This window comes from Dermacentor silvarum, chromosome 1, assembly GCF_013339745.2.
Source record: "Dermacentor silvarum isolate Dsil-2018 chromosome 1, BIME_Dsil_1.4, whole genome shotgun sequence".
Lineage (NCBI taxonomy): Eukaryota > Metazoa > Arthropoda > Arachnida > Ixodida > Ixodidae > Dermacentor > Dermacentor silvarum.
Genome location: NC_051154.1, coordinates 79,586,407 through 79,604,559, shown reverse-complemented (window position 1 = coordinate 79,604,559; position 18,153 = coordinate 79,586,407). Strand labels below are relative to the sequence as shown.

General features: G+C 41.0%; 2 protein-coding genes across 2 annotated transcripts in view; both read left to right on the top strand.

Annotated features, from left to right (window-relative positions):
- The first annotated feature begins 867 nt into the window (after positions 1 to 867).
- On the top strand, positions 868 to 3,619 carry LOC119431406 (divergent protein kinase domain 1C-like). Its single transcript, XM_037698902.2, has 3 exons — positions 868 to 1,163; positions 1,225 to 2,028; positions 2,387 to 3,619. Exons 1-3 carry the CDS (start codon positions 1,008 to 1,010, stop codon positions 2,588 to 2,590), a joined length of 1,164 nt encoding a protein of 387 aa, XP_037554830.1. The 5' UTR covers positions 868 to 1,007; the 3' UTR covers positions 2,591 to 3,619.
- Positions 3,620 to 3,756: 137 nt separating this feature from the next.
- Positions 3,757 to 18,153, top strand: part of LOC119431398 (malonate--CoA ligase ACSF3, mitochondrial-like) — a 37,777-nt gene continuing 23,380 nt past the window's right edge. Inside the window, 5 exon segments of the mRNA XM_037698892.2 lie at positions 3,757 to 4,808; positions 4,861 to 5,130; positions 11,385 to 11,557; positions 13,568 to 13,713; positions 13,794 to 14,030. Of these exon segments, the coding sequence (XP_037554820.1) occupies positions 4,293 to 4,808; positions 4,861 to 5,130; positions 11,385 to 11,557; positions 13,568 to 13,713; positions 13,794 to 14,030 (1,342 nt within the window). The 5' untranslated portion in view covers positions 3,757 to 4,292.

Sequence of the window (18,153 nt, the reverse complement as noted above, 5' to 3'; positions counted from 1 at the left end):
TTCGTGGCCGCCAGCCGGAATTTCCCCGGGCACATGCTTTGGCGCAACCGAGTTGCGGGGCGCGTTCGTCGCCGAGCGTCCACTATAGCTCTTTGAGACGCACGTGTTACCGCGCGAAAGTTTTTTGGCATCTGAAGGATTACACACAGTGGCCATGGTTTAGATGCTGTGGTCACTTATGGCGCTGTGTCACGTTTCTCCGTGCATGAGGGCATAGATGGCGATTTCGTGGAGCTGCTCAGGGCCACTGTGTGTAATCCTTCAGATGCCACAAAACTTTCGCGCGGTAACACGTGCGGCTCAAAGAGCTAGTGGACGCTCGGCGACGAACGCGCCCCGCAACTCGGTTGCGCCAAAGCATGTGCCCGGGGAAATTCCGGCTGGCGGCCACGAAGAAGGGCGAAAGAGCCAAAGAAAGCTATTCGTTTTATAAGAAACAACTGCGTGCGTCACAATTGCGCCCTATGGCGTGCACGATCAAGCACATCCACTTCTTCAGAAATATTGCCACGGATCTAGATCTATTGCCACAAGGATAGAAAGTGGTCGTAGCGAAGAACGAGCGAAAACGAAAAGTAAACAATATACTAGTATTTTTATTCAAATGAAACTTCATCCGTGTTACTGCTCGTCTTACCACCTTTTCTTTTAATGATTTTATCATTTTAATTATTCTTACAAGCGTCGGTATTTATGTTAGCGTGAACGGACCATTTTAAAACGTCAAAGGAACGTTTCTGCATGTTCGAGCTTGGCGCCTCAGAGCTGTAGCTGCTACGGCTTTGGCTAGCCGTTCGTCCGAAGCGAGCGAGGGCATTGAAAGGCACTATCATCATCAGTGTGTGTGCTTTTCGGCTTTGCACTTCGCAGTTCTATAATTTCAAGATGGTGGCGGCAGTGGCGAGTTTCTCCGCGTTGCGCCTTTGAGTTGCAAAACGGTAATCGGTTATGTTAAAGGAGTGCTGTCTATCGTGTTCTGACGAAATGCACATAAATATGCTTTGTTCATGAAGGCATTGCAGTATATTTTTAGACCACGGCGATCGGCAAAAACTGCGAAAATACTTGGCACCTTGATATTTCTCGGAGTGCTGCTTTTTCTAGCTCAGCTCTCTTTTCCGGGATGTGCAAACTCCGATATAGAAGCTTTCTTGGACAATATCGTAAGTACGCAATATGACATACTTTTAAACGTAAGCCAACTTATTTATTTTTATTTTTCAGTGCGATGCTTACAGAAAAGGGGAAATATCCGGCAACCTTTGCTCCCAGTTCTGTTCGCGAGAGATATCGAAGATCCAGTGTCAGACTCAGCACATCGGCAAGGACATTGTCTTCACTGCTCTTTGGAACTTCCAGCCTATTGTTGTAAAAGCGAAGAAACGGCTGATTACAGCTTTGGAACCTGTCTACTGGAAGGACGGAAGCAGGAACAGTCACTATCCAGACAATGGCACTTTCATCCGTATGGTAAACGCGCAAATCAACTATATATTTAGGCGCAACTTCACGTGGGTCGAGTCATTTTACGGCAAGCAATTTAGCATTGCTGAGATGAACAGTGTGTACGCTCTGCTGCAGCAAACTGAATACCTGTTCAATTTGGCGCTTCAGGGCCTTGACGTGGTCCCAAAAATATTTGGAACGTGTGGTCATGCGTATGCTGTAGAGTTCTTGTCACCGTTGGAAACGCGTTTGTCACCAGAGCGTAGTGATATCTCTGGTTTTGGCTTTAAGGATCGTGCCATGATAGCACTACGTATATTAAACACTGTGGATGTACTGGAGAATGCAATGGGAGAAGAAATTCATCAGTGCGATATGAAGTCCAGCCATTTTGGTGTCGACGCGAAAGGTCTCGTCAAGATGCTCGACTTAGATGCCTTTGGGCTGCATTCGACCGTGCAAGCAAACATTGCCAGTTCAGGACACTGCGAAGTTGACAGAGACTGTGATTTCTTCGACTGTGCTGGTCACTGTAATACACAGGGCCAGTGTGACCCTGCTGTGCTCAATAACAACCTGCAGGTGAATATGTATTTAATTGCATGTTTATATTTATTGAGATTTGTTAATTGACACCACACGAAAACACGGCACTGCTAAGTAGTGGATGGCTTATTGTGCAAGGCATGTATATGACTGTTTGTGCCATGTTAATACTTCATTATAGATGGACCACTTGGCATTGGTTAAGAACACAATTTCATAACTTGCCTGCACCAGTACACCATATAGATTTTTATGATTTAAAGACAAGAAATTTTATGAACTCATGCTTGGTGTATTTTCAGTGAATTGCATGGACTGCTTGCATTTTTTTTTTTTTTTTGTAGCCTCTTGCATATATGTGTTTCATTAACATTTATTCAATTCTTCTTTGCAGCGAATCTGCAAGAACATCTTTTTGGGAAATCTCTTCGGTCGGTATACAGGCCTCCTTAGAAGCCCACCCTCAGGCATTGCTACAGAACTATATGCATTGTTAAATGAATGTGGTGGCACTTCTAGAACACCGCTGCCAAGAAACCGTAGTAGAGTGATCAAAGAAAAATTTGTGCAGCTACTACATTCTGTTTTGGTGCTCTAAGTGCTTCACAATATGTGAATTGCTCAAGTTGGCTTAACACAGGATGAAGCAGTGGTCAACTCGGTGAACTTCATTTTATTGCGAATGTTTACTTAGCCATACTTCATAATAAACCATTACTTGACTGTGAGGGACACCATAGTGAGCAGCTGCAGATTAAGTTTGCACTCCTGGCACTCTTTATTCTGCATGCAACACTTGGTTCACAAATGTTCTCACATTCCAACCCATCAAGATGCAGCTGAGAATCGAATCTGCAATGCTGCATGTGCTCAGCAGCTGAATGCCATAGTCGCTTTGCCGCTGTAACAAGTGCTCAGTGATGAATTTGTGGAATCCATCTTCAAAAACTCTCTCTCTTCCTCCCTTCATGTGGTATTTTTACTGTGGCCTGCTTGGGGTAAAAAAAAAGACCATTTTTATTTGTTGCACTAAGCGCTTTCTCAACTGTAATGCATGTGCATGTTAACATGCGGGTTTCATGGAAGCGTTTATGGCAGGAAAGAGGCATAGCAACCAGTAAAGTTGATGCGCTGTTTAGAGTAAATTTCATACTTTTTACTAAAATGCTGTTCACCGAGTTGCTTTGGGTCCTGGTGCATGTACTTTCATATAGAATTGTACTGCAAAGACATAGATCTCTCTGAATCAAAGATTTTTGTTGTTTTAATTTTACAGTGTTGAACAACCTTGTCAACTAAGCTACCTGTAATCAAGTTGTAACCTGTTATGTAATGTCTGGTTTTGACTTGTTTTCTGAACAACCTTTACTCATGGTTATTGAATTTGTGGTTAAATACTTCATTTTCTAAGAAAATGGGCTGTTAAAGCTTACTAGTCATACAAGTAAGGCTTAGTTTCGTTACTGCCTACTCATTTTTAGTTGAACAAGTTATGTCGACGATGGCTTTTTTTTTTTTTTTTTTTTTTTTTTTTTTTTTATCGCTCTGTGATTAAACCATAGCAAAAGTGCAAGATCATGAAAGCTTGGTCACATTCCATCGGGGTCCGTGCTAATAAAACTTTTTTTACTACCGAGTAATGATGCTTCGAGGCTTTAGGAAACGACTTTGCACTTCCATCGGTGGTTTATGTTGAAAATTTAGCAAACGTATGTGCGGTCGGAACGTTGCATAGTATGTGAAAGGAAGATGTGTGCAAAAATTTATGGAGCCCAACAGTATTACGTGCAACTCAACAGCAGAGCAGTCGCGAGGCCTGTCAAGAGGTTTGTACTAAATTTCGCATCTTTCCGCCGAGCAAACATCGTTTGATAACATAAACTTTATTGTAAAAACTTGCAAAGGACGTCGTGTCCACGCTATGTTTCGGTTCTATCTGAAAAGGCAAGGGAATAGAAGAGGGGGGAAGGCGGTAGAGAAAAGTGCTTGTGCCATTGAGATAAGCCAGTCGTTAGGTTAAACTTCCATAGCAGTAGCGAATAGTAATCGTTTATGCTTTAACACAGGAGGCTATGGATCTAAAGAAGCGATGCGCACAAGATCGGATGTTTACGAAACTGCCTGTGGAACGTGATATTCCGCACGGTTTTAGACATGGCGCTTTGCGTGTGCCGGCAGTGCCGGGCTGTGTGCCGGATTGTGCGGTTGTGCTGAGTATTTTATGCACTAGTTAATTTCGTTGATGTTAGAGCGCACCTCATACATGTAGTGTGACATGCAGCGACGAGGAACCTTGTGATATGCATTTTCCTACGATGACGCGAGTACTAGGAAACGTTCGCGCCGCCGTACTGCAGTGTGTGCGATTGCCCCGGCGTTTCCTTCACAGTTTCCCGCCACCTTTTGAGTCTATATTTAATAGGGCTGCCAGTTATCAAGATCGATTAGCACTAGTGGATGTCGAAGGGACGTATACTTATTCAAACCTTTTGGCTAGTAGCAGTACTCTGCAGGCACACTTTGACGACGTCCTAAAAGGCTCCGCGAAAGAGCGGATATCATTTTTGTGCCCCAATGCAGTGTCTTATGTTATTGCTCAGTGGGCATGCTGGCTAGGTGGTCATGTAGCCGTACCGCTTTACTGGAATCATCCGCGTTCCGTTCTAGAATATTACATAAAAGATTCTCAAAGCGCGCTTCTCGTGAGCACAAAAACATATGCTGACCGTTTGCTGCCTATAGCGAAAGAGCTAGATTTACCTTTGGTAGTCCTTGACGAAGAGCCGAAGAAGGGAACATACGCAGCATCGAAGCAGGTAGGTATGGTTTAGACATCTGTGTTGCGCTGCGACCTAAATCTGTTTGCAGAAAACCGAGGAGTGGAAGCGACTAAAGCACAAGGATGCCCAAATACTGTACACAAGTGGCACTACAGGACCACCCAAGGGTGTCGTCACAACCCATAACAACCTGTATGTTCAAGCTTCGGCCATAATCAATGCATGGGAATTCAGCTCATCGGATGCTGTACTCCACACATTGCCCCTGCATCACACACATGGCATAGTGAATGCTCTGGTGGCTCCCCTGTATGCTGGAAGCACGTGTGTTATGCTGCCAAATTTTGAAGCAGCTGAAGTAAGTTGACACTTACTAGTTCTGAAAGTTAGTACTGTCATCTAGTAAGATGTTGTATGTGGTGTCAACAAAACAGAATTTGAGCATATGAATAATTTTGAACTTTAGAAAGACATAATAGTACTGTTCTGGCACCAAATTTCTTAGCTAGCATTGTTATTGATCAGTGTGTATCGCACTATAAAATACAAACCACCAAGCTCCAATTTCAGAAATCTCAGGGCATCTCGGCATCACAACTGTCAATGTTGCATTTTTTTAATGACCTTGTTTACTCTGTGACATTGTATGTGCTGAGTGTGCTCCAGTGTGAAGAAGAACTCAGAGAAGGCCTTATTCCAGGCGCACCAATGAACATGTGCTACTGCACTGGTATAAAGCTTGCCTAATGGAACATTGTCAACACAAGACTGAACAGCACAAAAAAATGCCAGATGCAGTGGTGCATAGCATTGTGTCTGTCACATTCTATCTGTGCTATACATACATACATACATACATTCATTCATACATACATACATACATACATACATACATACATACATACATACATACATATAAATAACTACAAGAGATCCAACGTTGGCACAGAAGTCGCTTGATGCATCAGCAATGATCATAATTTGTCTTAAACGCTTCACACTCTAGTGCTCCTATTTGTTCAAAGTTGTAACTAGAGAGATTACGTATTATACAGTATCAGCTGTTCAGTACAACTAGAGAGATTACATATTATACAGTATCAGCTGTTCAGTACTTATTCGACTAATGGCGGATTTGGAATAAAAACAGATTGCAATAGTTTTATGTTATCCTGGCTGTGCTCTCTAAGGTGTGTGCAGGGGTGGTTTTTGAAGAATCTGCACAGGCAGGCAAATTAAGTTAGCTGGTTGAAACATTTCAAATAGTGAGTGGAGCACCTGTAGATACTGGTGAGTCCCTTAAAATATGTTTGGTAAAATCCTGGTGCCTGTAATTGAAACTTGCGAGGAACTTTGGAAGAGCGTGCAGGCACACTTGTGTGGACATAACCTTCAATAGTGCCTCAATATGTCGAACATCCAAGTTACACAGGTAGGAAAATAGACATAGCAAGGCAACGCTTTTCTTAGGAAAACGGATTCATTGAACTTGGGTAGAGTGACCGAGCACTGCACCTACCAGCGGAGAGCCTCCTCAAAATTTCTAACAGTCTTGGTGTAAATTTCTGCAATGTGAATGATCTCTGTGAATAATCTAGCATCGACTGAAGATTTTATTTGGAAACGTTTGTAGGCATTCAGGGTTTCACTCATCTGACACTGATCCTCATGTATGCCTAAGAATAATATGCACAGATCCACCTTATTTTTTATTATTTTTATTTAATTTTTTAATGGAAAAGCATTCATTGTTCGTGATGAAATTACATTAAAAGAAAACACAGCACAGCTCCACTACTCATGATTTCTTTGGAAGCAAGAAGATGTGATGTGTGTATGGGACCAATGGGATTCTGCATGGAAGTTTTATGTGCCTGTGGAAGCTTCACCTGCTCGTTTTTTTAGGCTGCCAAAAGCACAACTTTGTGTTCACTTATACATTCAGTGAGTGCACACAAGCTTTCGTGCGTTTGTTCTTGGCTGTCGGCTAGGCAATGCATGGCGTGCTGAATTCAAGGGGGCAAAATATGCTTGCACGTCTTCGTTACAGGTGTCTCATTTCTGTCAAAGCCCAAGCAAATGGTGTCGATGATGCTGGCATGAGACAAACAGTTGCAGCACCTTCTGGTTAGTGCAGGCCTTTAGGTTGTAAATGCACACCAATAAGGAAAGCCAGTTGATTTTTAAAATTGCTGTTAAAAAAGAGGTGTCATATATGCAGGCTCAGTCTGGAGGCATCCACCATCATTTATCCAGGCTTATATACATGTTACGTTTATGGAATACCAGTGGTGCGGCGGGGAACAGCAGTACTGGTAACATGGGTGAAGGAAATGAAGCATCAGAAACCCTGTCATCACTTTTTTGAAGCTGGACGTCAAAGCTCTGCCACCTTCCCTCTCTTCTTTCTACCCTTCCTGTTGTGCCTTTTCTTGGGGACTTCTTGGGGACCCAGCAGCTTGCTTTGCCTCCACCGTCCTGGTGTGCCATGCTACAGAGCTTGAACTTGCGCTGCTGTCATTGCAGGATGTAGCATCAAAGCAAATATTCTGCACATTGCAGGTTTTGCATGTAGATCCAACGCTAGGCCAGCTCCATCACAGTGCAAGCACTGACGTGCCACTAGCCATGCAAAGTCAATGCAGCTTGTGTTTGCTTGTCCTACACGACTAGGCAACTGAAGCATGGTTGTTATAGCAATGTGGCTGTTTGTACCACCAGTTCTAGTGCTCCTTTGTGAAAAAGATGTGCCACTTCGGCCACCCCACACTATCGGGCCGGCCTAAGGTTTCCTCCCTCCATAAGTTGTGGTGGCACCTTGTGATGCTCTCATCAGTCAAGCATGCCAAGCTGTTATTGCATGAGCGACCATGTTTTACTTCGCTGTTGACATCGAAGTGCTGGCAGTAGCACAATCTTTATAATTAATTTTTGGCTGCTCTTTGATGGAAAGAGTTGTGCAACACAAGAATGTTTGTAAAGCATTGTACCATACTCGAATGTAGGTTGGCTTTCTTTTTTTTCCGGAAAAGTTAACCAAAATGAGCCATTGGCCTGTATTCACGACTAAACGATGTCAACCTATATTCATCAACAAAGCTAGCAAAAGTACTGAGCTAACAGAATTCCTTCGTTGTGCCCGCCGTAAAGCCAGTCTGGAGATTATCGAGACTGGCTTTAAGAAATGTGGCATATCCACTGCACACAACGGTACTGAGGACGATGTTGCACCTCAAACAACATTGTCAGTGCTGTGGCGAGGCATCTGACAGGGACGACTTCTCCGGAAGTTCAGACGAAGATGCATCTTGTGACATTGACTAGCGAGATTTAGTAGCCGAGCTTACGGTTTGTAAAGGTGTGTCATGTTCTAAGTTTTTCGTTCTTCTGAAAAGATATGGGTCGAGCTATATTCGAATTATAATCTTTTTATTTCTTGTCGAGTTCAATATATAGGGGTCGACCTATATTTGTGTATGACCTATTTTCCAGTAAATATGCCTGTTCAAATACAGCACCACAAGTTCTAGCTACATCTTTGGTGTACTGCAAATTGTGATATGTATGCGTTAAGCTAATTGGGGTCTCTGATGTTAAAGCAAGATCTAGTCCACTATTGCAACTGGCACAATGGTCCTTCGTGATGCTTCACTGGCATGTCCAGGAGCACAAGTAACTGCAGAAGAAAACAGTGCTGGGAGAAGCACCTTTGGGACTTTCAGAAGAAAAAACAAAAAATGGCAGGCACATCTATTGCGTACTGGGGGGGTGTTGCCAATCTCGAGTGTGCGAAGTCGGGACAGGGGTGGGGTTGGCTGGCGACGACTGACTCTGTCATTGACAGGAGGTGCCAGTCTGCATGTACAGCATAGTTTCACAATTTTGTTATTCCTACCATGTCACGATTTTCAACAAGAAAGGCGCAGTAGTTGCCTGACTGGCATGACTACCAACAAATGTAAAGGTACTAGAGGTAACTAAAGGTAACAACCAGGGCCTACAACAGAACTAAAACATGGATGAAAATGGAACCGCCTTTATACTTATGGCAGTGAAAACAAAGAAAATTTTCTTATAATGCCTGGCCAAGTTGTCGGGCATTATAATAAGGAAATATGATTTTTGAATGTTATTCAGCAGAAAAACAAAAAAAAAGCAAAAGTCTGGACATTTTGCCGTCCACCAACTGGGTCAAGTCAGGACTTGAGACATTTACTGAACTGTCCCACTATGTTCGGGACAGTTGGCAACCCTAGGGGAGCGCCCTCATGCATACCTCCTTATATGCGTGGGCTAAGATGTGTGCTGAATGGCTATGTATAGAGTGTAAACATACATACATATGGCCAAGACCCGCATTTTGTAACATTCTATTTAATTTTCCATTTCACTTGCATGTTGCACTTTGTAGCTAGTCCCAGCGATAACTGCATCTGAGCCATGCTAGGGCTAATAACGAGGGATGAAAAGAATAGAAAATAAAATAGGTCATTAGAAAATATAGTCCCAGAGCTAGCCCATGTTCTAGGACTCTTGTGGCACTCCTGGCATTCGAAACTTTACTGGAAGGAGCTCTAATTCTGGTACAGTGCAGGCCCAGCTTTAGTTGCATTCATGGAGGCCTGTGAATTTTTGACAGACTGAAAGTCTAGTTATCTTCATCTGGTATTTCATTACAGTGAAACATATCTTGCCAAAGAATGCTGTATTCTGTAATAATGTAATATTAATGTATTTTGCGTTGACTCTGGTGGCTCGGCAGCTGGCGTGTTCTGTTGCTGAGCACAAGGTTGTAATTTCAATTCCTGTCGTCGTGGCTGCATATTCACAAGCATGTACTGAGATTTAAATATCTGTTAAACAACAGTAGATGGTCAAAGTTAATCTGCAGCCCTGTTTCAGTCAGTAAGAAATGAGTCAATATGGGAATTTTTTTTTTGTGTTTGTGTGATAATGCTATTTCACCCATATCCTTCTGTGAGCTTTATATCCGAAGCATTATGTAAACATTCCTGCATAGCAGGCTAAAATTCATAGGTGTCAGTAAATACCTCCCCGACTTCAGAAAGCAACATAAAATATAGTCCGGAGGCCATATTTTGCAATGATCCATTTCATTTTCAATTTTTTTCTTATTGACTGTCACACTGAGTGACCAATCCTGGTAACCACAATGGTACGGCACTGTCCAAGTCGATAAAGAGGGAAAAATGAAATAGATTACATGGATTACTATAAAGTATGGCACCGTGTTATGGCATTAACTCCTTGCTTGCACACTGCTGTACATTGTGGCTATGGTTATATTATCTGCTGCTACTTTGCAATCTTAGCAGCCAGCATCAAAGCAACAGATAGCACAGTGTGTGGAATTTGCCAAATATCGTGAGAAACTTTTTGTTTCATATTAACAGGCATACAGACCCCATCTTTGTTTATTGCATTAAACAGAACTTGAATTGCAGAAACCGAACGCTGCCGCACTGGCTCAGAAACTGCAGCATTCTGCTGCCAAGTACCAGTCATAGGTTTGGTTCCTTGCCACCACAGCTGTGATCTGATAGTGGCCCCAGCTAACCACAGATATCTCAGGAATGTTCACTTAAGATGCTAACTTCACTTACGATGCTGTCACAGGAATATCTGTAGTGGTGAACCAAAGAATATTAGTTAAAGGATCTCCACATATGGTTTCTGACTGATATACAAGGCGCAGTCATAAGTGGCTCTTTAACATTAAAGCGAAAATGAATATGCGTGACTTACAAATGCGAAATTGCAGGTGAAATGTTAGTTGCACACTTCAGTGTAAACTGTTTCCACATGTTTTATGAGTCTTCTCAAACATCGTAGTGGGCAACATCAGTGTGGACACCACAAGGATATGCTTCTCATGGAGCTGAATAGCTAATGCTAATGACAGCAACATTAAAACGAGTTCTCAAGAGGTATTTGTAGTCTGATTGGATCAATCCCATGCACTATATATATGTACGTATGTATGTATGTATATATATATATTTTACAACTGGAAAAATTCACTATTAACTTCATCCCTTCTTTTTGGACTCTGGCACCAACGTGTGGTCCAGCACTGGCATATAAGTGCGTGCAAAGGAAACCGGAGTGTGTTGCTTCAGAAGTGCGTGCACGCATGTAATTGAATTTAACTAGTCCATGTCAGTGGAAACTGCATGATATCTATATTTTATGGTGTATAGATCGAAAGTAGATATGGGGTGATGGTCACTTTCTTGCTGAAACTGAGTACCCAATTTCGGATGTTCGACATATGTGTAGAACTGCTACCTTTTGTCTAATAGTTAACGTCCCTCGGATGTCCATTGGCCATCTAGTGAATATCCATGGTTGCTTAGGGTTGAAGGCCAAAATTCCTGTGTGCCAATATTTCTGTGCACATACTTTACCCTGGGCAGTCAAAATTAACCTTAAGCTCTCCACTTAAGTAGCATTTATAACATGCTGCTTTACAGTGTAGAAACCTAAGCTATTTAATATTATTATGTGCACCTTGATGTATGGTGTAAAATGAGTGTATAATGCTGTAGCTGCAGAGAAACATTCATTCTGCAGATAGCAACTGTTTTACAGGTATGGAACTATCTCATTGAACCTCCAACAAGAGGGCCTCGAATCAATGTTTATATGGCAGTGCCAACAATCTATGCAAAGCTCATACAACATTATGACAAAATGTTTTCAAGCAGTGCTCCCTTCTCCAGAAGCAAAGAATTCATCCGTGCAGCTTGCACACAAAAAATCAGGTACAGACCATTGTTTGCAATGGCATTTATATCATGTTAATTTATTTGCAATACTAGCATTGAGCAAAGAGATCTCGAATACTAAATATTGTTAAAGTCTGCATTGCTTTCTTTATGCCTCACTTGATTTTTCTTGGCTTGATGTGACCATCTTGCAAATGTAATAGTCTTGGATTCTGGCTACCTTCAGCACTTTGGTTTAAATATGTACTCTATTAGGAAGTTAAAAAGTCAGCCAAGCCATTTTTTTAATAGTGTACCATTTGAAAAATAAAAACTCTTTAGTTGCATGCTTTGCAAAGCTCAAATTCAGAGAAACTGCCACCTGTGGTGTGCCTTGCTACAACTAACCTTAAAAATAAAGCAGCAGACCAGTCTGCCATTTCAGCCATTTGACTGTTGTGTAGCAAGAAAGCATTAGGTTGATTTATGTATGGAAAACGCACTAGGAAGAGGCGCTGGCAGCTCTAGCATTGCACATACTGTTGCAAAAAGTGTAAGGCATGGTTTCCCTTTGAGGGGCTGATCATGGATTACCTTTATCTGTCAATTCAGCGTCTTGGCCTACAAGTATGAGGGGCAGGAGTGTTTGCTGATTAAAGAGAGTGTGAGAATTTGACTTTTTGGATGCACTTAAGGCCTGCGGAATAGCTTACAAATAATTTTGAATTTGGCATGCTTTACCATCACAAAATATAGGTAGGGTCCTTCGTTTTCGGCTAAACCCGATAATTTTTCATTTTTGCACCTCAACGTAGTTCTATAAAAATCGGGTTAAACCTGATTTCTCCCCGAAGTTCTGCTCTTTTGTAAAGAGTTAAGAATAAAAGCAAGTGTTGCAAAACCAATGAACACTGCATGATAGAATTCTCTTGCACTGACGTCATGACCCCCTCCCCTTTTTTGCTGTTATATTCCATGTGCAGCATGAAATAAACATTAGTTAAAGGTCAGCACCTGATCGTTCTTGTTTCTTACTTATTTGTCCCGTCCTTTGCGCTGTTATAACTTCGGGAATCATACTAACATTTTTAATGTATATGAATGCGATATGTGCTTTCTTTTCACTTAACATTCAAATGAAAACCGGCATACGTAGTGTATTCAGCGCCTGCCAGCCTTCAGTGAACACAAGCTTGTTACCGCCGTAGCAGCTGCCTTTACACGAATGGCATGTCGCATTTTCTGCACACTGCCTGTGTGTAAACAGCGGTAATGTGCTAGGAAGTGAACTCAGGGCTGACATTGCTCTGCATTGCGAATGGTAGCTGTGGTGTTGAGTTTTCCAAACTAGGGTATCTTGAAAAGCCCTGACAGGTCTAGGATGGACACAGAATTCCCAAATGCAAATGGTAATGCACATCAACCAGACCTTGCAAAATAAGGAAGAGCATCACACCTTTTACAATATGTCCACTACTATTTGGGATTTAATTTGCAGAGAACAAATTGTACAAAGGATTGCCAAGCACGTCTATATTTGTTGTTTTTGTTTATGTGCTTTCTTTAAAAAGTGGAAATAATGCCTATCAACGATGATTTGTATAGATATGTTCATCACATGACTTGTGTGCAGCTGTCTTTTTTTTATTATAGGTTCCTGTGAGTGATTGCGCTTCATTAAATGAAATGTTCGTGTTCATAAGGAGACCATTGCTTGTGTTAATCATTTATGAAAAGCCCCTGGAAATTCCCAAACTTTGGGTCACCAGACAACAAAAACCATGATTTCTTCCTGGTTTCTCTCTTTAAAAATGACATCCTATTTTATCCCCCCCCCCCCCCCCCTTCAGATGAAAAAAATATATATACAACCGAAAATGAAGGACCCTAGATATAGGTCATTGCCTAATTTCAACCTGGCAGTGTTGGGCTTGGAGACTCGTAGTGTTAACATTAAGATGGCAATTGTTTTGTTAGCTCACTAGGTTTAAAGAAATGTTAACACATACTTGAGTAAAATGCTGGCAACATTTGGATATCATGGCTTGTTATTGTTTTATCTAATAGGTTGATGGTGAGTGGCTCAGCATCACTTCCACTTCCTGTGTTTGAGCGCTGGAAAGAAATAACTGGGCATACGTTACTGGAACGTTATGGAATGACAGAAATTGGAATGGCACTCACAAATCCTCTTCATGGAACACGAAAACCTGGTAGGCACTGCACAAGATCCTTGAATATTGTTTCCTAATATTTTTTATATCTACATGGATTCTGGAATCTATTTTTGCAGGATGTGTAGGCAAGCCATTCCCAGGTGTCAAAGTCTGTCTTGCAAAGCCAAATGCCTATGCTGCAACAGGTTATGATGTGATTTTAACTGGCGATGAGTATGGAACCAAAGTTGTCAAAGGAAGTGAAAATGAATCTGGTGACCTTCTTGTGAAAGGGCCAAACGTTTTCAAGGAATACTGGAACAAACCAAAGGCTACTAAGGAGGCCTTTACAAGTGATGGCTGGTTTAAAACAGGTATGTTTAATGCACTGTTTCTGTCATTATTCGGGATATTTTGGCATCTATCTATCTCTTGCATGTGATATGCAGTTATGAGAAGGGATGTGATTGATGAAACCAGTTTTTCTGTAGCCATTCTTAAGGTGGTGAAGAACTTTCTCAAAATTTAGTTTGCCACACTGCAGCAGTATGGCATCATTTTATAGTAGTTTAGAACAAGTCGGTATTTTGCGTCATGCTGCAGGGCAAAAATAAGGAAAGACAATGTCAAGGGGATCTTTTTAATCTTTGAAGTACCATGTATGATGTATTTGACATGTGCAGCTTCCTTGACCAAATATATCCGCATAGTATTACTCTCAATAGAAGTAAGAATAAAAAGTAGACTCCTGTTAAAACAAACGGAGTTAGCCAAATTTTCGGATATGAAGAACAATGTGTAAACAGTTGATCGGTTTCCCATAGTCAAAATCACTTCACATGAACGGCTGATTCGGTTAAATCAATTTAAACTTCCACAGCCGCCCTTGATGTCTGCTATCGGACATCATAAAGAGGCTCATATCAGTAGATTTAGAGGTGACTGCTCACTGTCTACACAGCTCAGTGAGAGACCCATATTGGTAGATTTGGAGGAGGTGACTGCTTGCCATCCACACGATACGCAAATGGTGTTAATGTAGACAAACAGCTATGATAGCTTCGTTGATGGTGTAGAAACCTGCAAGCTGATAATCATGGTAAGTACATTGCCCAGGAGCCACAAGAACCAGTGATGTTCTCACGTGATGCAGCTGATACTGCACTGAATGCTCACATGCATTCTTAGAGAGCATGAGGGCTCTGAAAAGTTTTTGAGCAAGCTAGCTGAAGTGGCGGCTTTTGTGACAGTGCACAGAATTGCACAGTGCAGACAAGCAACTTAATAGCTTAACCAAGAGACCATAAAGTAATATTTTGTATCATGCAAATCTAATAAATGGCTCTTTTTCTGGCTTTTGGTGTTTTTCATTTATCGTTTTTTATCATGGATGTTTGGGTGCACCAGGAATAGTATATTTTGAGTTTTCTAGATCACTTCTGTTAAAGACCAACAGCAACGAAATATTGGGTTGCACAAAAAGCCTAGTAGACAGTTTTAAAATAGTGTTCAGCACCTTACGCAAATTAAGCGTAAGCCCTTTGCTGGACGTTACGATGCGCACTTTTTCAATACTTTTCGTTACTTTTCGTTTAACATACGGGAACACAAAGGTAACGTTAAAAGACAGGGCACTGTCTTGTGCCTTGTGCTAAACATGTGCAATCCAAGACCATCTATTAGCAACCATCCTGTTGTTTCTGTGCCGTGGCTCTTGCCAGGCAGGCCTATGGACGCCAAAATCACCCAATGATTTCACAAATTGGATGCGCCAGAAGCAAGAGCTTATTTCACAATTCATTGGTGATCCTTGATAGCGACGGCACCGCCATCAAGGCAGTTCACACTGAAGCAGGAGCAGCAAATGCCATCATGTTTCACATTATTTCATAGCCTAAGTAAACATCATGTACATTAAGCTCGCCAAATGTATGTGAGCCTAGTGTACATAAGCCACAGGATCTCGATAGCTTACGAAGCATGCACAGTAAGGATGATGCTATTTCTTTACATACCTAAGGCATTTGTTTGTATGAAAACGCTACTCTAAAGCTGTCTAGTATATATTACTAATTTATAACCAATTTAGCCAAATTAAAATTTCGTTGTAGTCAGCCTTCAAGGCGAACTTCTGATAAGCCAAATCAAGCTTACAGTACACGTTTTCACCCTTGCGACCCATACTCGTGAAAAAAATTTTGTGGCAATGAAGGGAAAGCTACATACGCAAAGCTTGCACAAAAGAGAGTGCTTCAGAAAAAAGTCCCACATTTTCATCTGCGTTAGTTTAAGTGGCAGTGCTTAGGCTTTCTCTTAGCGATTTGGTAATGTTAAAAAATTTCGAATAACAGATCAAATATTGTCAAATTAAATTTGGTCTTCGAATCGAATAAGTCACTATTTATAAATACGAATATTTTTCTAATAGCTTTAGAATATTTTCAGTCGTCAACTGTGAGCGATGAAACCTAAAACTGGACTAAGAATGTGATAAGCCAGTGAAAGTCCCTTCGAGTTCATCTTAACAGAAGTCTACTGTAGTTACTTCCGAAGTTTTATAAATTATGCAAAGGGTATCTCTGAAAGTAAGAGAAGCTGTTTCAAACGCAGAAGTAACAGTTCAAGAGGAACAGTAAATCAGTTTAGACTGGTAGAGTAATCTCTTAAAACTCTAATTTCATTCATTTGGATAAAAAAACTTGGATTACTACTGGACAAAATGAAGGCCGAACTTCTGTTGAATTTTGTGCCGAAGTCTCGGTGCGTGTAGGTCAGTGGGATGTGAATTTAAAGGTATTTTCTCATATTTCAGGTCATTTTGGTCAAGAAATGTTTTTGAAACTTGCTAGGTTGAGTCTTTCTTTTGGAATGCAATGTAGCCCTTGTTTACCGATAAGCAAATCACTAGACCTGACAAGAAACTGTAAAAATTCATCTTGTTGCACCAAGCTGGTGCGGGCATTTCAGGGCAGTGGTGCCACCAGTCTTTTGTTTTTGCCTCCTTAACAGCTTACTGTGCCTCCTCTTGGGGTAAGACTGGTCATTTTGTTATTGCTGAAACATAGTTTAATGATGCAGCTTAATATTCCTCTTCAATGTCCTTTCAAGAACAACTCATGATCATGCAGTGAGGATGCGATACAGATAAATTGTGGACATTGTCAAGCAGCTGTAATATTAACTTTATATTGTTTATATTTAGTTGAGTATTGTATGGTATTTTATAGTTTCGACGGGCATTTCGAAAGTGCCCGTATATCTTAATCATGTTATCCAGTCTCCAAACAAATTTGTACATGTCCTTTGTGGAGAAAGTTTCTTCAATGTGAAAAGGCTTGGTTACCTTGTGGGAACAATCATATGAAATAAATATGCAATCAGCCACTGTTATGTATTCTTATGAATAGAAAAGTGCCTTTCACGTTGTGTGGCAAAGCTAGATTACAAGACCAATTGCAGTCTGTTTTAGTGATGCAGTCCATGCAGTAGAAATAAGTTTTTATCAAAACTGTGGTGGTTGTCAGGTAGTTTGTGCATCATAGCACAAACATCATGATTTTTTTTAATTTGCTACTTTTTGGTGCTTTAATACTGCAGAATGGCAGCGAGCTATTGTTCAAGGCATATTTGTTTACTACAAAACCTGGGGGAGTGCGAATATCAATTTTCTAGACCAAATCGAATACTTTTCAAATAATGAGCAACTGTATTAACCCTTAATATAAAGCATTGTTCACACAGTATATTGTTAACAATAGCAAGCTTCTGTCACTATATCGCACATTGTGAGGCATTTATTAAAAGTACGTATAACCCATTAGGAACAAATATGCATATTGTTTCGCATACTCTGGGCTCTTCGATGAGTGCGAATGATAGTAGTTTAGGCAGAAAATTCAGCTCACTGAGCGACGTATAGCGTGCTCGATTGCATAACTTCTCTTGTTTTATGTCAACTGCAGCCGCGGGGGTATGGAATTTATCACATTCTTGGTCCAGTTTTAGGTTTCATCGCTCACAGTTGACGATTGAAAATATTCTAAAGCTATTAGAAAAATATTCGTATTTATAAATAGTGACTTATTCGATTCGAAGATCAAATTTAATATGACAATATTTGATCTGTTGTTCGAAATTTTTTAATATTTGCAAATCGCTAAGAGAAAGCCTAAGCACTGCCACCTAAACTAACGCAGATGAAAATGTGGAAGTTTTTTTCTAAAGCGCTCTCTTTTGTGCAAGCTTTGCGTCTGTAGCTTTCCCTTCATTGCCACAAAATTTTGTCTGCGAGTATGGGTCGCAAGGGTGAAAAGTTGTATTGTAAGTTTGTTGTACAGGTTTGTGAACATAGTGTAAAGTAAGAAAGCAGTGGAGCTGCAGTATCATTGTGTTCCGCAATATATGAAGTGTACCATGAACAACTGGCTCCACTGCTGTGCACAAATTTTGGAACCTGGCACTAGCACAGCTTTTCATTTCAGCTTCTATCCTGTCAAC